Genomic DNA, 15118 nt, shown 5'->3' with positions numbered 1-15118 from the left:
TGTTGCGTTTGTAACGAGTTTTTCAAATACTCACATGAATTTGCATTGTTTTATTTACTAACCTTGGTGGAACAACAGTGCTGTGTGTAGTTATAGGCAAGCGGCCTCATCAATGTTGATCTAATGTTATTATTCTTGTAAAAATATAAATAAAACTCTTGTCAAGCCAAAATGAAGTGAAAACGCTAGTTGCAAATGCAATTTGTTTGCACAATAAAGGGAATAAATGCGCAAAATAAAATTCCAAAGTCACATTCAACATGGTACCAACCCGACAGACGTCACATATGTCAAATCTCGCTCTCTTTGTCACGAGCTGTCAAATCACGGATGCCCATCACTACATTGATGAGTCTCAAAAATTGAAATACGTTTCCGTGTGTTTATTATTCGTGCGAGCTCATTTAACTCACTGTAAAAGAATAGTAAGTACTTACGCGTATGGTCCGAATCTTCAGGCAATTAACCGATCAACGTAAATCCACAGTCCCAAGATGCCGGTCGAAAATCTGGAAGAGCAGGGTTTGGAGAAAAACCCCAACCTGGAGCTGTCGCAGTGCAAGTTTCTGCTCAGCCTGCCGGAGTTTGCACACGATAAGAAACTGTCCGAGAAGTTGCTGGCCGCGATTAAGGCGGAAAACATGGCACCATGGTACGAGCAGGTTTGTGCTGACCTTGGCTGGACCGTCGACCAGAAGCAGCTAGCCGAGATGAAGGAAATCAATCGGAAGATGCTGGAAAAGTTGGATGCCGCCATTGAGGACGCGGAAAAGAATCTCGGCGAGATGGAGGTGCGCGAGGCAAACCTTCGCAAATCGGAGTATCTGTGCCGCATCGGTGATAAGGAAGGGGCCATATCGGCGTTCCGCAAAACGTACGAAAAGACGGTATCGCTGGGCCATCGGCTTGATATCGTGTTCCACACCATTCGCATCGGATTGTTCTATCTCGACCACGACTTGATCACGCGCAACATCGACAAGGCAAAGTATCTGATCGAGGAGGGCGGTGACTGGGATCGTCGGAACCGGTTGAAGGTGTACCAGGGTGCGTACTGTATTGCGATTCGTGATTTTAAGGCAGCGGCAAACTTTTTCCTCGACACGGTCAGCACGTTCACCAGCTACGAGCTGATGGAGTACTCGACGTTCGTGCGTTATACGGTGTACGTGGCCATGATAAGTTTGCCGCGTAATGAGCTGCGCGATAAGGTCATCAAGGGGGCGGAAATTCAGGAGGTGCTGCACCAAACACCCGACGTGAAGAAATATCTGTTCTCGCTGTATAACTGTCAGTATGCCGATTTCTTCAAGCATCTGGCCGCGGTTGAGTCGGTGCTGCGTAATGATATTCTGTTCCATCCGCACTATCGTTATTACGTGCGTGAGATGCGCATCCTGGCGTACACGCAGCTGCTGGAATCGTACCGATCGTTGACACTTCAGTACATGGCGGATGCGTTCGGAGTCAGCGTGGATTACGTCGATGCCGAACTGTCGCGTTTCATTTCAGCCGGCCGACTGCACTGTCGGGTGGATCGCGTTGGTGGTATTGTGGAAACTAACCGGCCAGATAGTAAAAATTGGCAGTATCAGGCCACGATCAAGCAGGGTGATATTCTACTGAACCGCGTGCAGAAACTCAGCCGGGTCATTAACATCTAGATACGATGGACTGAGATTGTCGCTTATTTTTGTATTTTGTGGAACGGTTGCATATAATAAACACGAAATTCTCCAACAACTGGATTCGGATGTTGTTTTCGTTCAACTTGACGTTACAGCTTTTGGTAGGGTCCATGTATTGCTAAACGATCTAATATTACTTCTTGCTTTTGTCCTTAATCGTGTACTTATCGTAAACCTTGGTTGGATCATATGGCTCCCATCGTGAAGCCGGGAAGATGTGCTTATTGCGCTCGTACCAGGAACGGAGCAACACTTTACCGGCATGGGAATCTTCCTTCTCAACCGTGGCATCGCTTATCATACGAATATCATCAAACACGTCGAAGTTGAACAACGGACCACTTTTGCCACGTGCCTTTGTCACTATGAAGTCATAGAATGTGTAATGATGGGGCAATATCAAATCCTCCTTCACGTACATCAATTGATCGGCCATCACCGTTTTCAATTCACTGAAGTCCTTTCGAAGCATTTCGAGACACTTTTGCAGGAACTGATAGATGGAGTTACCTACAACAAAAAGGATATTCAGTCAGTGCAAGTTCTCTTTGCAGGAAATGAAGATATTAACGTTTCATGCTTACCTTTCTTCATAACGACCGATTTTCGGTGCCCGGAACCATCCCAGTAGCTGAACGTGATGGTAATTTCCTGATCTTTCAACGTAGCCTGTTTCATAGCCCATTCCTGTCTCAGCTCCTCGCGCAATCTGTTGTCGCGTTCCTCACGCTCCCGATCTGGCAGGAACGACGTATCCACGTCCGGATTTTTGCGTATCTTTTTCACCCCACTCGGTACCTCGTCCTTCCAGGAGCGCTTAACGACCAGTTCCTCCTTCTTTTCCTCCGGTTCCGATTCCTGATCCGAATGCCCATCCCCATCCGGCTCATCCTCTGGATCGAACGATAGCGCTTGTATCTGTCGCTTTTGTCGGTCCTTTTCCGCCAGCTTAGCTTCAAGCGCTTTCAGCTTTTCCTTGTCCTTTTCCTCTTTCTTTTGGGCCAGCTTTTTCTCGCGCTCTCGGACAATGTCCTCCTGCTTCGCTTTCATCTCATCCAGGGTAACCAACCCGATGGTGGAGCTTTTGAGCTGCTGCTCCACCGCATCGTAATGGGCGGCGAATTTGTTCTCGATGTTGCTCACCTTCAGGTCCTCCTCGATTTTCTTCTTACGAAATTCGACCTCCTGTTGGGCTAGTTCGCGCCGTTTCATCAACTGAGCGGCACGGCCCCCTTCCGAGGCGGCACCCTTGTAGTACGCCATCGTGTCTGATGATTTGGAGAAGTTGTTTTAAAAGTGACCCGTGGTACACAAAAATCCACGGACAACGACGATTCCTGCTCTGGTGCTTTGTTTTACTAGAAGGCCTCGTAAACAATCAAATGACATTTGAGGGGGTTTTCTATCGAGAGCGATTTCTTAGCAAGTGACAGAACGAAATGAAATCAACTGGGTGAGCATTTGGTTTCATTTTGTACTCACATAATTTTTATAATACTACTTCATATACACATTTTGAAAAAAAATCATCTAACCTGTTTATTCGAATGCTTTTATTTTAATTATTTTTTTCCTTGCCATACCAAACGCCACAGTCGATGAACTGTCAGTCGTGAGAAGTCCCCATGGTAAACTTCCGGTTGCTGTCAAACGAAGAATCGCATGTTGTTTTCTATTTAGACCACCACGCGCGGAAGCGAGGTGGAATGAAATCTGTAATTTTGGACGATTAAACAAGAAAGTTATTGTTGTTTTTGTTCATCCTGGTTGTAAATTGGCGGTGAAATGGTAGGTAACCTTTGGTTGACCGCTCGCGAGTCCTCGTTTTCTCATTATCCTTGCTCCAACCGCAGGCCCTGTTTGTGTTGTACGAGCACGCCGCCGGGTATGGGCTGTTCAGCGTGAAGGAGTTCGAAGAGATCGGCATGCTACTACCGCAGGTAGAGGCATCGATCCTGGATATGGCACGGTTCAATGCGATCGTCAAGCTGGTCGGTTTCCATCCGTTCAAAACGGCCGTCGCTGCCCTAAATAATGTCAATGCCATTTCCGAGGGTCTGCTGCCGGACGATTTGTCTAGCTTTCTTGATACCACGCTACCGAAATCGGCGAAGAATAAGCCGGTAACGCTTGGTGTGGCGGATGCGAAGCTGGGTGCCGCAATTGCTGAGGGACTGAATGTGCAGTGTTCGCACATTGGTGCAGTGCCGGAAATATTGCGTGGCATTCGGCATCACTTTACCAGCATGGTGAAGGGTTTCACCGATCAGTCGGCCGCAGTGGCACAGCTCGGACTGGGCCATAGCTACTCGCGGTGTAAGGTGAAGTTTAATGTGCACCGATCGGATAACATGATCATTCAATCGATCGCATTGCTAGATCAGCTCGACAAGGACGTGAATACGTTCTCGATGCGTATTCGCGAGTGGTATTCGTACCACTTCCCGGAGCTGTCTAAGATCGTGTCGGAGAACTACTTGTTCGCGAAGGTGGCTCACTTTATCAAGGATCGCAAATCGCTTACAGCTGAAAGCGTGGTTGGGCTAGAGGAAATTTTGATGGACTCGGAAAAAGCACAGGCTATCCTGGACGCTTCGCGCATGTCGATGGGTATGGACATCTCGGTGATCGATCTGATGAATATAGAAATGTTCGCCAAGCGGGTTATTAAACTGTCCGACTACCGACAGCAGCTGTCCAGCTATCTGCACTCGAAGATGAACTATGTTGCGCCGAATCTGCAGGCCCTCATTGGTGATCAGGTTGGCGCTCGGCTAATTTCGAAGGCGGGCAGTCTTACGAATCTGGCCAAATTCCCTGCCTCGACGGTACAAATTCTTGGCGCAGAAAAGGCTTTGTTCCGGGCGCTGAAGACGAAGAGCAACACGCCCAAGTACGGTTTGCTGTTTAACTCGTCGTTCATTGGAAGAGCGAACGCTAAGAACAAGGGCCGCATTTCCCGGTTCCTGGCCAACAAGTGTACAATCGCATCCCGTATCGATTGCTTCACCGAAACACCTTCCACCGTGTTCGGCGAGGCACTGAAAGGTCAGGTTGAGGAGCGTTTGAAGTTCTACGAGCAGGGCGAAACACCGCGCAAGAATTTAGACGTTATGAAGGAAGCGATTGCGCTGGCTAAGTTAAAAGCGGATACTAAAAGCAAGAAGAAGAACAAACGCAAGCTAGAGGACGCGAATGGTGTTGCGGCCGAAATGAACGGAAGCGGTGGTAATTCGGCAAAGAAGCAGAAGAAAGCGAAACTGAACGATACGAACGGAGACGATGCGGATGAATCGACACTGAACGGGTCCACCATGCTGGACGTTTCGAACGGCGAGGCCAAGAAGAAGAAAAAGAAGAAAAACAAAAATGGAGCATCCGCGGTCGAGGCATGAGCGGTGGTGGGATGATCCGGATTATACCTATCGACATAAGATAATTTAGATGTGGCATTAAGAATTACATTGACAGGTTTAATAGAATAGAAAGCGTATAGCTTACATAGCATCCAGGGTCAGCAGGGGAAGTAAAATGGTCCTCTACGCTACTACTTTTGCGGCAAGTGTATTTCCGTTGTCTTTTTTCATTCAACATTTTTTTTCTTTTTCTCTTATCATGTAATTTTGAGTCTTCGTATCGTATGTATCGAAATAAATCTATCCACAGAAGACTACCTAGAAGTGTTATTACTGCTGTTCGTTGCAATCAGTAAGTTCCGAAACCATGTTCGGATGATGGCGCCTGGAGCAACAGGAGCGGTATGGGTTTCTGGGCCACCTAAACGGGGTAGACAATCAGCCCCAAAATCTAGCTGTTACGAATCCCTCCAGAGGTATTTGAACGCAGAGCCAACCTGTCTGAAGAATTCTATGGACTGCAGCAAGCAATAGGAGAAATCGAAACATATCTCACCGCAATTGGCTCACGCCCACGGCGTTCGACCGTGAGCAAAGAAGTAAGCTGTTCGTAGAGTGATAGTAAGTCAGAGTAATAATTATTATTAACAATTTCTTGTGACATACGAGTCTGTTTTCTTACAATATCAAGCGTTTTTGGTTCCCTTACCACCCTTGAATGGAACGGTTGTGTGCTCCTTTGGATCTTCATCGTAGTGAAATTCTTTGTAGCACGCCCTACAATACAGATCATTATCACATCCGCGGCACCTGATCACTGCATCCTCGTTGCAGATGGTACACCAAGGCAGTTCCTCATTATCGTTAGAAGGAACTCTGGGTTCTTCTTCTAATTCACTTTCCAAGTTCAATTTCGCTTCCATTTTACCCTCTTCCGCGTACCTTTTGGCCAACTTGCGCGCTAGTTCTTCATCCGTCAAACCCTCATCCGAATCACTGTCCGGTAGAATGGATGGTCGAGAATTTCCACTTCCCGATTCCACATTTCCACCAGCACCACTCGACGGAAATTCCTTCAATGCGTTTAATCGTTTGACAATTTCTTCATCCTGTTCGGCACGCTTGTCATCCATCACGTTGTTTAGCTTTGTTTCCTCCGCAAACTGACCGAGCAAATCCTGCACCTTCTGTTCCTCAGTTCGATTGTCCGGTGCCATAAATCGTTGTGGTGCATCTTTATAATCCTTGTACTCCACACCCTTAAGAGCTGCCAGGCGTCTCTCTATGTCCACATTATCCCCCGTTAATGCAGGAGCATCCGAATTGCATGAATCTTGGTCTTCTACATCGTTCGCCTTTAGCGCATCCAGTTTGTTGCGTATTAAATCATCATCTATCGGACCTTCGGGTGGATCTACAGGACTAGGAATTCGGTTCTCGGTCGGTTTGGAGTTCGTTGCGATCTCTGCTTTGCGTGATGTAGTAGGCATGGGTTTAGCTTCGCCCTTCGTAGGCTCATTCACAAGCGATAGTCTTGAGCAGCGTAAACAAACGTTTAGCCTCTTTCCATCGCGTACCAGCTTGTATTTGAGACATCCCGAACAGAAGGAAAACTTGCACACGGGACATCCATGCTAAAATAGGAGAACACATCGGTATGACGTTGAGGATTCACTGTTCAGGACTGTGCTAGTTGATTTCTTACCTCTTTGTTGAAAAATCCAAACGATTTCGTACAAATTGTGCAGGCCATTCGTTCGCACTGTCCCTGTATCCAAAACGATGAATCACCGGGGACCGTGTTGCTGTTACCGTCGTTTTACTATGTTTACGATCGTTTTCTAGTTTGTTTCCCCTATCAGCTGAGTCTGTAGAGGTTTGTCCGTGACAATACTAAACCAACCCTTAGTTTTGACAGCCAAGCAACCCATGAAGCGCACGCAACTTTAAAATCAACCCAAATGGTACTTTTGAACAGCACTTAAACAGCAGATTGGTTCACTATACCGTGCAATACAAATGGGCATGGACAAATTTAAATTGTATTTTTTATGTAAAGGCGGCATTGCAAGATGCTAAACACACAAGAAATATGTGAAAAAGGGCCTAGAAACTAATTAAATATATTAAAACGTGTACAAGTGACTTAGCTAGCTGAAAAGAATCTAGTCATCAAGAATAGAAATTGTTTCTTTTTTGTTTGAGAATTTACCTGAAGCAATTTATTTATTGCAATGAAATTTGGGATTTTTTTTTGCAACGCACACAATCATATACCCAAACAAAACACACACATTCACTTGTGGGAAAAGCACCGTCAACAAAACGTCAAACAGCTGACCAACCGAATCGGTACTGTGGGACTTGCGTAGTAGGCAAACAAGCAACTGTGTTGAAATTGTAGTAGCAGTTTTGTTCAGCGTTGAATCAAAGATTCAAATGTCCATTACGGCCGAAGATCCATTACGGTACGCATTTGCTTGCACAGTGAGTACAAGTGGGGGTGCGATAACAATTAACTCATTGTGATGTAGTGAAATGCTCTGTAGTGGTTTGTAGCAACAGTCGTTGCGATTTACTGTCATAATTAATTGCGGTTTGTTGTAACACTTCCCATTTTCAGCTGGCGTTATCACCAGTCCGTTATCACGATACACCTAGATCGTTCGGTGACTTCTCGACGCAGTCGTTTAGATTAGAACGAACTCGTCCGTCGAACGAAGTGTACACGCCGCACAGTGAATCGATCCCTTTGCTTTATTGAGGCGTGCATAGCTGTCGTTTCGATGCAGTGAACTGTTTCAAAGTGGACCACCAACATGAAGACGGAACAATGCACCACAATCGGGGAGTCCGTGTTCGTTGGGAACGGTGTGGAGGAAACGGCCGAACTACGGGGCACCAGTATTGACACGCTGAAACAATGGCTACTGGACGAACGGCCCGAACTCGTGATCCCAGAGGAATCGAGATTGATTCTGTTCTTTCTGCGTACCACCAAGTACGACATCGATAAAACGAAGCGGAAGTTAATGACGTAAATATCACGCAACGTGCAGAACTTTCTGGCATACGGGCGCTAGATAAAAATTGCTTTTTGTTTTTTTTTTCCTAGCTTTCTCAAAAACAGAGAAAAGTTAACGGAATGGTTCAAGGATCGTGATCCGTTTCGACCGGAAATACATGAGCTGCTTAACATAGGGGTGTTTTTGCCGCTTCGCGAAAAGGATTCACTAAACCGGCAGATCGTGCTCATCCGCACGTCGGCACACGATCCCGCCAAACATAAGCAGGATGATGTGTTCAAGGTGGATAAGATGATACTGGACCTGCTGATGCACCTCGACGAAACGGTTTCCATACACGGTGTGGTGGCAGTCTTTGATATGCAGGGCGTCACGCTTGGGCACGCGCTGCAACTAACTCCGTCCATGATCAAGAAGTGAGTAGCGATCGGAATGAAATACTTTACGTAATCCGAATGTACCGCGATGAGTGAATCATGGCGATAATGTTTAAATTTGTATGTCTTTTTGCCAGATCTGTTGAAAACTGGGAGAACTATCCCTGCAAGCCAAAGTTACTCGAGTTCATTAACGTACCAGTGCATGTGAACATCGTACTAAATGTGTTTAGGTATATCCGCAGACCGTTTATCTTATTCGAGTTATCTTGCATCGTTAAACTGGGTATTTCTCCTTTTGCAGAAGTTTCATGAGTCCAAAGATGCGAGAGCGGGTTATCATCTCGCGCAAGGGCTCGTCGCTGGAACATTCGAATTTGTTACCTCTCGAGCTGGGCGGGCACGGCGAAAGTATCTGGGAGCTTGCAGAGTATTGGAGGAAAACCGTACAGGATAATGAAAACTTTTACACTAAAATGGAAGAGAATGTGTTCCACTTATGACACAAAATGACATAATGAAAATGGTGGTCTTATATGGGGAACATTAACCTAGAGGCTCACAGTTGCACGTACAAATATTCGTTTTAATTGTGTCGAAATTGGCATTTAAAATATAGTTTCAATCGCACCGCCACATCTGAACATATGTGAATGCTCGCCTTTTTTTGCTACCAGTCTGGGGAATAGCCGATAGACGGTCGAATTAAACGATAATCCAACACTCGTTATCATCACACATTGATGTGTTACATATATAGGTGCGATAGCGTCCTGCTCAACACAGGTGCCCTATTGTGTATCACATCAGACTTTAAGTACAAAGTAATCGCACCCACAATCACCCGATAACGAGCCACATCCATTGACCCGGGTCATGATCGCGCACACCTACACGACACGGACATTTCTTTCGTTTTTTTCTCTTCTCCCGCTTCAATCGATTATCGACAACGATGAACACAAAACACGGCAATTAAAAGAAATCTACAGTTATCGTACTTTAATTAATGCGTTCACATCATGCCTGCAAATGTTCAGCTAAGTCCTTTTTGCCCAACTTTCGTTTTGCTTACGGTGCCGCACCAGCCTAAAAAAGCTTAATTTTGAAATCTAAAACAGCTCCATTAAGCTATCTTTACACGGTATCGAGCAAACCACGGTTGGGAAAAAGGGTTTTCCAACCTCTCGCGCACCGGCCGTGTGTTTTGCGGTTCTGGTTACACTCGGATTGTATATCATTACTCTTATTATCATCAAGTTGGGTTTTGTTCTGTAAGCCTATCGTTTCCATTTGCTGCCCTGTGTGTGTGCCTTTTTTGTTTTTCACCATTTGTTATCAGTCAATTGTTGGCGCTGCTTGTAGCATAATTTATCCATCGTTTTTTTATCGTTCGCATTCCGTTGCATTCCCCCTTACCATACTGATCGTACTCGGATATTTTAGTTGTTTGTTTAGGGATTACATATGGTGGATGATGATGGATTGGCATCCATTCCCGGTAGGTTTAGATTGCATTTCAGATGGAGGAGGGTAATCGATACGCCTATCCACGTCCACTTCGATTCTCTCAAGCTGTCCTTTCGTAAAATTAACGTTCCATAATTTCGTCACTCGCATACACACGTGATTTGATCGAATGGGCGTATACTGGTCTCTCGTTGTCTCGCTCCCTTAATAGCATCAAACATAATTTGCCACCAAACTACCGGCGGTATTTGCAATTGAAACATTAAATTGCGTTCTAAAACGGTGTGCAAACAACTGATCGGGAGAGAACCGAAAAGAAAAAAAAACAAAACAAAACACAGGAGGTATTTATCAACGATATATACAAAAAATGCGAACGGAGCCAAATTCTCCGATCCGTTTCGATCCGGCATATACAGTGGGTGGGGTCATTTTTATAAAATGTCACCCGTAGCGCCACTGTGCCGAATCGGCTAAGCTCACCGTCGTTTACGCAACCGTCTACGTTCCCGTGCCTAGCGACCGATAGTCGCCATCTAGCAGCGGTGCAAAAGCTTAACATTAAAATCGTACATTAATTTAAAAAACAACACATTCGAGAACATCATAGTGGTAAAAGAAATAAATTAGCTTAGTGAGTGGTAAATAAGGGGAACACGATTATCAAGGGAAAGGTAAGGGATGCTGAGATAGAGGATAGTGTGGAGGTAAGTTGTCTTCTTGTGGCCATCGCTGGCAGGATGAGCTTGTGGTACCGTATGCATTAATAAGCATCCGTGCCGTACACACACACATACACTTATCGTCCGTCCTTTGTGATGAGCTTATCGATAAGATCCTGTAAAGGTGCCAGCTCCCGACGATCGATGAGATTAAACTCTTGCACGAAGTAGATGAAATGCTTGAAGGACGTGTTGAGATGTGCTTCCTCGCTCAACCGGACCACCTCCGAGAAGTGCTGGTGGTAAATGTGGGCGTACACGCGAAACAGTCGCTTCAGGATCGTTTTAGCGATGTTGATGAAATTCTTCGGAAACGGTACACCGATCTTGGACGGGAAGAGCGTTTCATCATCGAGCTGATCCTGCACCCACGTCATCAGGTAGTCGATGTACTTGGGTGCACTGCATTTGATGGGTTTCTTTACCGTCTGCCCGTCCGCCCAGTGGTACTCATATTTGGGACCGGCCGACATAATGCTACATGTGTCCTCGGTGCAAAACTCCGTGATCGTACCGTACAGCATGTTGATTTGATTGAAGAAATCTACCGCTAAAAATAGACAAACATATAGTTTCGGTACTGAAGCATGGCAGTACGAGCAGGTGGGTAAGAGGGTGGTAACAACAAGACAACTTCAACGCTACGCTTGTTTGATAATGAACAACGAGGATAAAATTATCTTCCCACCGACTTATCAATGGAACCGACGAACGTGACGTTCGGCAAAATGTGTACTGCCGCTGTTGACCTGCACGTATCGACCAAAGAGTGGTGGGAGACGATAGTTGTTCAACTTACTGTTTACTGCAACCCATTCGTTGAGATCTTCTCCATCGGGAAGCTGTACCGCGTTTCGTAAATTGCCAGACCCGAGCGTGGCGGCCGCATGTTTCATAAGGTCATACTGATGTGTACCTTCCGGAATGTTTTTCTTTGGTTTGAATGTTTTGCTCGAGCGACTGCGGAAAAAACAAGAAAACAACCAATTAGAGAATGGGGTTGGGTGGTTTTATTTTTGGCCCCTTCCCCATCCCGGCACGTAGCCGGTCTACAATCCCTTTCTCGGGTACGATACGGTTGAGTACTTACAACAAGAAGCTCATCGCGCTGGGTTCTGTGTGAGTTGTGTCTTCTTTTCTTTCTACCCCAAACGAAACGAAATCGAGGGGCACAATCGATGCAGACCGCGCAGATAGGATACGCCCGCTCCTATCCACCTGAACCGAAGCACAATTCTACCGAGCGGCTGGCTATTTGCAATTGATTGCCCGGTGTTGCTGTCCACCAAAATATACCGTCCTAGCTGGGGGTTATTCGCAGCACCTCTCACACACCGAAACCGAAAACCGAACGGATCGAAACGTAACAGGTTTAGGGGGAGCCTACGGAATCTGCACTACGTACGATGGTGACGATGGAAACAATAGAGCAGCCGCTCTTGGAATGGGGACACAACTTACGAACGGAGCAACATGAAAGCGAATTGAAGTGAAAATTAAAGACGAAACAAAACCGAATCTTTGGAACACTGGCAGTGGGCAACACACTTGTACAATAAAAAAAAAACCCTACAGCCCTGGATGCATGTGTGGGCGTTTGTGTTGGATTTGTTGTTCTTGAGTGGTGGTGTGCAGGTTTGACAGCCAGTGTGACAGGTGCAAACGGTTTACACAAGAATGTTGATCACTTGAAGGGCGATCGTTTCGAGATTTTATGTTCGACAATGAAATTACAATATTTTTTGTGAAAAATGCACTTTTAAATTAGTTCTGATTATGTGTACGGAAGCAGCGTGCATGTTGCACAAGGTATGGAAGAAGATTGTCAATTCTAGTGTGGTACCGAGCGTGGAAGCTTTGCCCGATTTTCTTTGCTTTTGAAAAAAGTTATTGACTGTTGCTTATTTTGTGAGAAAACCCGTGAATCATCTTGTTTAATTCTGCTTACCATGCAATTACTTTCTTTTCATAATATCATATTCAATTCAAACATGAACCAACGAAAATTATTGCAAATTTGAAAACACACAATTTGGCTGCGTGGGTCTTCATCTGCTTTCTGTCAAACCCGCATGCATTGAATTTTGACATGTTTTGGGTCATTCGATATCATCAGATATCATCCGGTAAAGTTTAGTTTTAGAGAGTTTTTTAACTTATTTCTTGGTGCAAGATTAGATTAAGCAGTAAGTATAAATTTGTAGACTGTTTAGCGAGCACGGGCATCAGAATGTCTCGTCCCTGAAGTTAGTTTTCAGTTAAAGTTGGTTCCATCGGTCACCCTGCACTGTTCGCGGATAAACATATTACATAAAATGCTGTAAACCCGGTGGTGAAATGCGTGTTTTTTACTCTCTTTTTTCAAACAACAGATATGATTACGCTACGACGTATCAGTCGAAGTTTCGGATACTGTTTGAATGCTCGCAGCTACAGTACACCAACGAGTGCAGCCACGGCCAAAGTAATTGCCCCGGATGGAAACGGTGATCGTAATAAGGTGCAACCGAACCTTACCCGTAACACAACCGGTGTCAGTGGTACCCCAGCAGGTTTAAAAAGTATGCGCAAACATATCAAGCGTGATGGCATTTGGGAGTAATGTGCAATTTTGCAACCATTTTAGATCCTATCGTAGCGGCTGCATTTGCTTCCTTGCGCAATGATGAGCCCGGCAAGGAAGACAGTACCACCACCAGAGCAACATCCGGCGATGCAAAGCAAGACATTCAGGTCGATGAGATGATCCTTAAGGCAAACACGGTTTCAGAGCTATTAGCCGTGGCGGATATGACGAAGATGAATCGGAAACAGGCGTTAAAAGTACGTTTGAATAGTATTGAGGACCATCGTAGATGACCTTATTAATTGTGTTCTTCAAATGCAGATAGTTTCCATTTTGGCGGAATGGAGTTCGATAAAGAAAGCCACTCTGTCGGACTTTGAAAGTGATTCACGTTTCGTGGAACTGTGCAGCATGCTCGGACGATCAGGCGGGCAACGTACGAACGGCGGTAACCGTACAGCTCCGTCGAAGATGATCGAGTTACAGGGTGACGATCTGCAAACTGTGCTCGGTATAACGGCCAACGATGAAGCGGCTAAACTTATTGCCGGTCTCACGTTACCTCAAATGATCAAAGTTATGTCCTCGCTATCGATGAAGAAAAAGCGAAGCATCCCACTGCTTCGTTCATTATCGTTCAACATTGCAAGCAATCCGGGACACCTGAATCTGAAGGAATGTGGCGATCTGTTGTATGCGATGGCATGTCTAAACTATCGAGACGTCGTCCTGGCCGGTCGCATATGTGCCGATTTGGACCGAGAACTGTCAAAGAATACGGACAAAATAGCACCGATCGTGTCGGTGTTGACAAGCTTGGGAATGTTGCGATATCGCGATGGAACCGTGGTGGATAATCTGTGTAGCTGGATCGCATCGCACCACGAGCTGTGCAAACCAACGCAGCTAGGTTCGCTATTGCTTTCGTTGGCCACGCTTAACTACGAGCCGATCAGTATGGACACGATAAAGGCGAAGCTGATAGCAAATGTATCCGAGAATGACTATATCCGACCGGCCGATTGGTTGAACACGGTGTGGTCACTAACCGTTCTGAACTGTGTGAATGGTCATCAATTATCGTCCGTGCTGAATGCGGACTTTTTTCACAAGCTACAGGAAGCGAGACGCGGAAATTTACAGCCCTCGATGAAAATAAAGCTACTTAATTTAGCCGCCGTTGCCAAACGGGTACCCGGAGCGCACGAGTCACTGCTTGATTCCCACAGGACGGAGCTGTTTGTTCCGTTTGAACCATCGAAGGATAAGCGAGTTCTGGTGACGGGTATGCTGGATGCGCTGAAGAGTTTAATACCCTCGGAGAGCATGGTCAAAATTAGTCAAACAACGACCATGGGATTTACTATTGGTAAGTATTGAAGGAACTTGTGGACGGTAAAAACAATCATTTATTTGACATGATATTCTTTTTGTTTTCGGTCGACAGATGCTGAATGCGTTTTAGATAAAAAATGCTTACCCTTACCCGTGGACAAGGAACACGAACATGGAACGAGGTACGTTATTCATAATCTCAAAACTTTTACCAAACTATATTGCAAATCAATTTAATTTGTCCCATCTTTCCATCTCGGACAGGATTGCGCTGCTGGTGCACGACTACCACGACATGTGTCAGGGGCCGCACGTTTCACTGAACGGCATACAGGCACTGAACATGCGATTACTGGAGCAGGCAGGCTACACCGTACTGTCGATACCGTACAACGAGTTCAGCACCAGTGATAAGCTTCTGAAGCGTGTAGAGTATTTGCAGAAAAAGTTCAAGTCAATCGTTACCAACAAACAGCAGTAGTACATTTGGCCACCTTCATCGGACATCATACGCCTCGTCCCTAGTGACCGACCTACTCGGGCTCGGTTATGTCGTTAAGAATGGAAAGAATAAAACA

At 45.6% G+C, this 15118-nt stretch overlaps 7 protein-coding genes across 7 annotated transcripts; 4 read left to right on the top strand and 3 right to left on the bottom strand.

Moving 5' to 3' along the window:
• The first annotated feature begins 494 nt into the window (after positions 1–494).
• Positions 495–1664, top strand: LOC128718987 (26S proteasome non-ATPase regulatory subunit 6). Its single transcript, XM_053812608.1, has one exon. The coding sequence runs from the start codon at positions 495–497 to the stop codon at positions 1662–1664; it is 1170 nt and encodes a 389-aa protein (XP_053668583.1).
• A 157-nt stretch (positions 1665–1821) lies between these two features.
• Positions 1822–2951, bottom strand: LOC128708104 (protein FAM50 homolog). The gene is made up of 2 exons (XM_053803063.1): positions 2273–2951; positions 1822–2198 (listed from the first exon to the last, which is right to left on the bottom strand). Exons 1-2 carry the CDS (start codon positions 2949–2951, stop codon positions 1822–1824), a joined length of 1056 nt encoding a protein of 351 aa, XP_053659038.1.
• Positions 2952–3394: 443 nt separating this feature from the next.
• On the top strand, positions 3395–5083 carry LOC128717961 (nucleolar protein 56). The gene is made up of 2 exons (XM_053811638.1): positions 3395–3403; positions 3542–5083. Exons 1-2 carry the CDS (start codon positions 3395–3397, stop codon positions 5081–5083), a joined length of 1551 nt encoding a protein of 516 aa, XP_053667613.1.
• Positions 5084–5730: 647 nt separating this feature from the next.
• Positions 5731–6797, bottom strand: LOC128717960 (abscission/NoCut checkpoint regulator). Its single transcript, XM_053811637.1, has 2 exons — positions 6750–6797; positions 5731–6678 (listed from the first exon to the last, which is right to left on the bottom strand). The coding sequence occupies exons 1-2, from the start codon at positions 6795–6797 to the stop codon at positions 5731–5733; spliced, it is 996 nt and encodes a 331-aa protein (XP_053667612.1).
• Positions 6798–7863: 1066 nt separating this feature from the next.
• LOC128707249 (retinol-binding protein pinta) lies at positions 7864–8950 on the top strand. The gene is made up of 4 exons (XM_053802199.1): positions 7864–8081; positions 8160–8486; positions 8585–8680; positions 8752–8950. Exons 1-4 carry the CDS (start codon positions 7864–7866, stop codon positions 8948–8950), a joined length of 840 nt encoding a protein of 279 aa, XP_053658174.1.
• Positions 8951–10716: 1766 nt separating this feature from the next.
• LOC128707250 (MOB kinase activator-like 1) lies at positions 10717–11743 on the bottom strand. Its single transcript, XM_053802201.1, has 3 exons — positions 11730–11743; positions 11439–11599; positions 10717–11189 (listed from the first exon to the last, which is right to left on the bottom strand). Exons 1-3 carry the CDS (start codon positions 11741–11743, stop codon positions 10717–10719), a joined length of 648 nt encoding a protein of 215 aa, XP_053658176.1.
• Positions 11744–13013: 1270 nt separating this feature from the next.
• LOC128707248 (FAST kinase domain-containing protein 3, mitochondrial) lies at positions 13014–15025 on the top strand. The gene is made up of 5 exons (XM_053802198.1): positions 13014–13200; positions 13266–13462; positions 13527–14574; positions 14653–14722; positions 14805–15025. The coding sequence occupies exons 1-5, from the start codon at positions 13014–13016 to the stop codon at positions 15019–15021; spliced, it is 1719 nt and encodes a 572-aa protein (XP_053658173.1). The 3' UTR covers positions 15022–15025.
• Positions 15026–15118: the final 93 nt, after the last annotated feature.

This window comes from Anopheles marshallii, chromosome 2 (genome assembly GCF_943734725.1).
Source record: "Anopheles marshallii chromosome 2, idAnoMarsDA_429_01, whole genome shotgun sequence".
NCBI lineage: Eukaryota > Metazoa > Arthropoda > Insecta > Diptera > Culicidae > Anopheles > Anopheles marshallii.
Note: the sequence above shows the minus strand (reverse complement) of the source record. Positions and strands in the feature narration are given on the sequence as shown.

Bases quoted from the DNA above. Each gene is read 5' to 3' on its own strand.
- LOC128718987 (XM_053812608.1), top strand. From the start codon at position 495: ATGCCGGTCGAAAATCTGGAAGAGCAGGGTTTGGAGAAAAACCCCAAC.
- LOC128708104 (XM_053803063.1), bottom strand. From the start codon at position 2,951: ATGGCGTACTACAAGGGTGCCGCCTCGGAAGGGGGCCGTGCCGCTCAG. The intron at 2,199-2,272 runs GTAAGCATGAAA...TTTTTGTTGTAG, and splicing joins ATCGGTCGTTATGAAGAAAG to GTAACTCCATCTATCAGTTC.
- LOC128717960 (XM_053811637.1), bottom strand. From the start codon at position 6,797: ATGGCCTGCACAATTTGTACGAAATCGTTTGGATTTTTCAACAAAGAG. The intron at 6,679-6,749 runs GTAAGAAATCAA...CTCCTATTTTAG, and splicing joins TTGGATTTTTCAACAAAGAG to CATGGATGTCCCGTGTGCAA.
- LOC128707249 (XM_053802199.1), top strand. From the start codon at position 7,864: ATGAAGACGGAACAATGCACCACAATCGGGGAGTCCGTGTTCGTTGGG. The intron at 8,082-8,159 runs GTAAATATCACG...TTTTTTTCCTAG, and splicing joins ACGAAGCGGAAGTTAATGAC to CTTTCTCAAAAACAGAGAAA. The intron at 8,681-8,751 runs GTATATCCGCAG...CTCCTTTTGCAG, and splicing joins ATCGTACTAAATGTGTTTAG to AAGTTTCATGAGTCCAAAGA.
- LOC128707250 (XM_053802201.1), bottom strand. The intron at 11,190-11,438 runs GTAAGTTGAACA...GTCTATTTTTAG, and splicing joins CGAATGGGTTGCAGTAAACA to CGGTAGATTTCTTCAATCAA.
- LOC128707248 (XM_053802198.1), top strand. From the start codon at position 13,014: ATGATTACGCTACGACGTATCAGTCGAAGTTTCGGATACTGTTTGAAT. The intron at 14,575-14,652 runs GTAAGTATTGAA...TTCGGTCGACAG, and splicing joins GACCATGGGATTTACTATTG to ATGCTGAATGCGTTTTAGAT. The intron at 14,723-14,804 runs GTACGTTATTCA...CATCTCGGACAG, and splicing joins GAACACGAACATGGAACGAG to GATTGCGCTGCTGGTGCACG.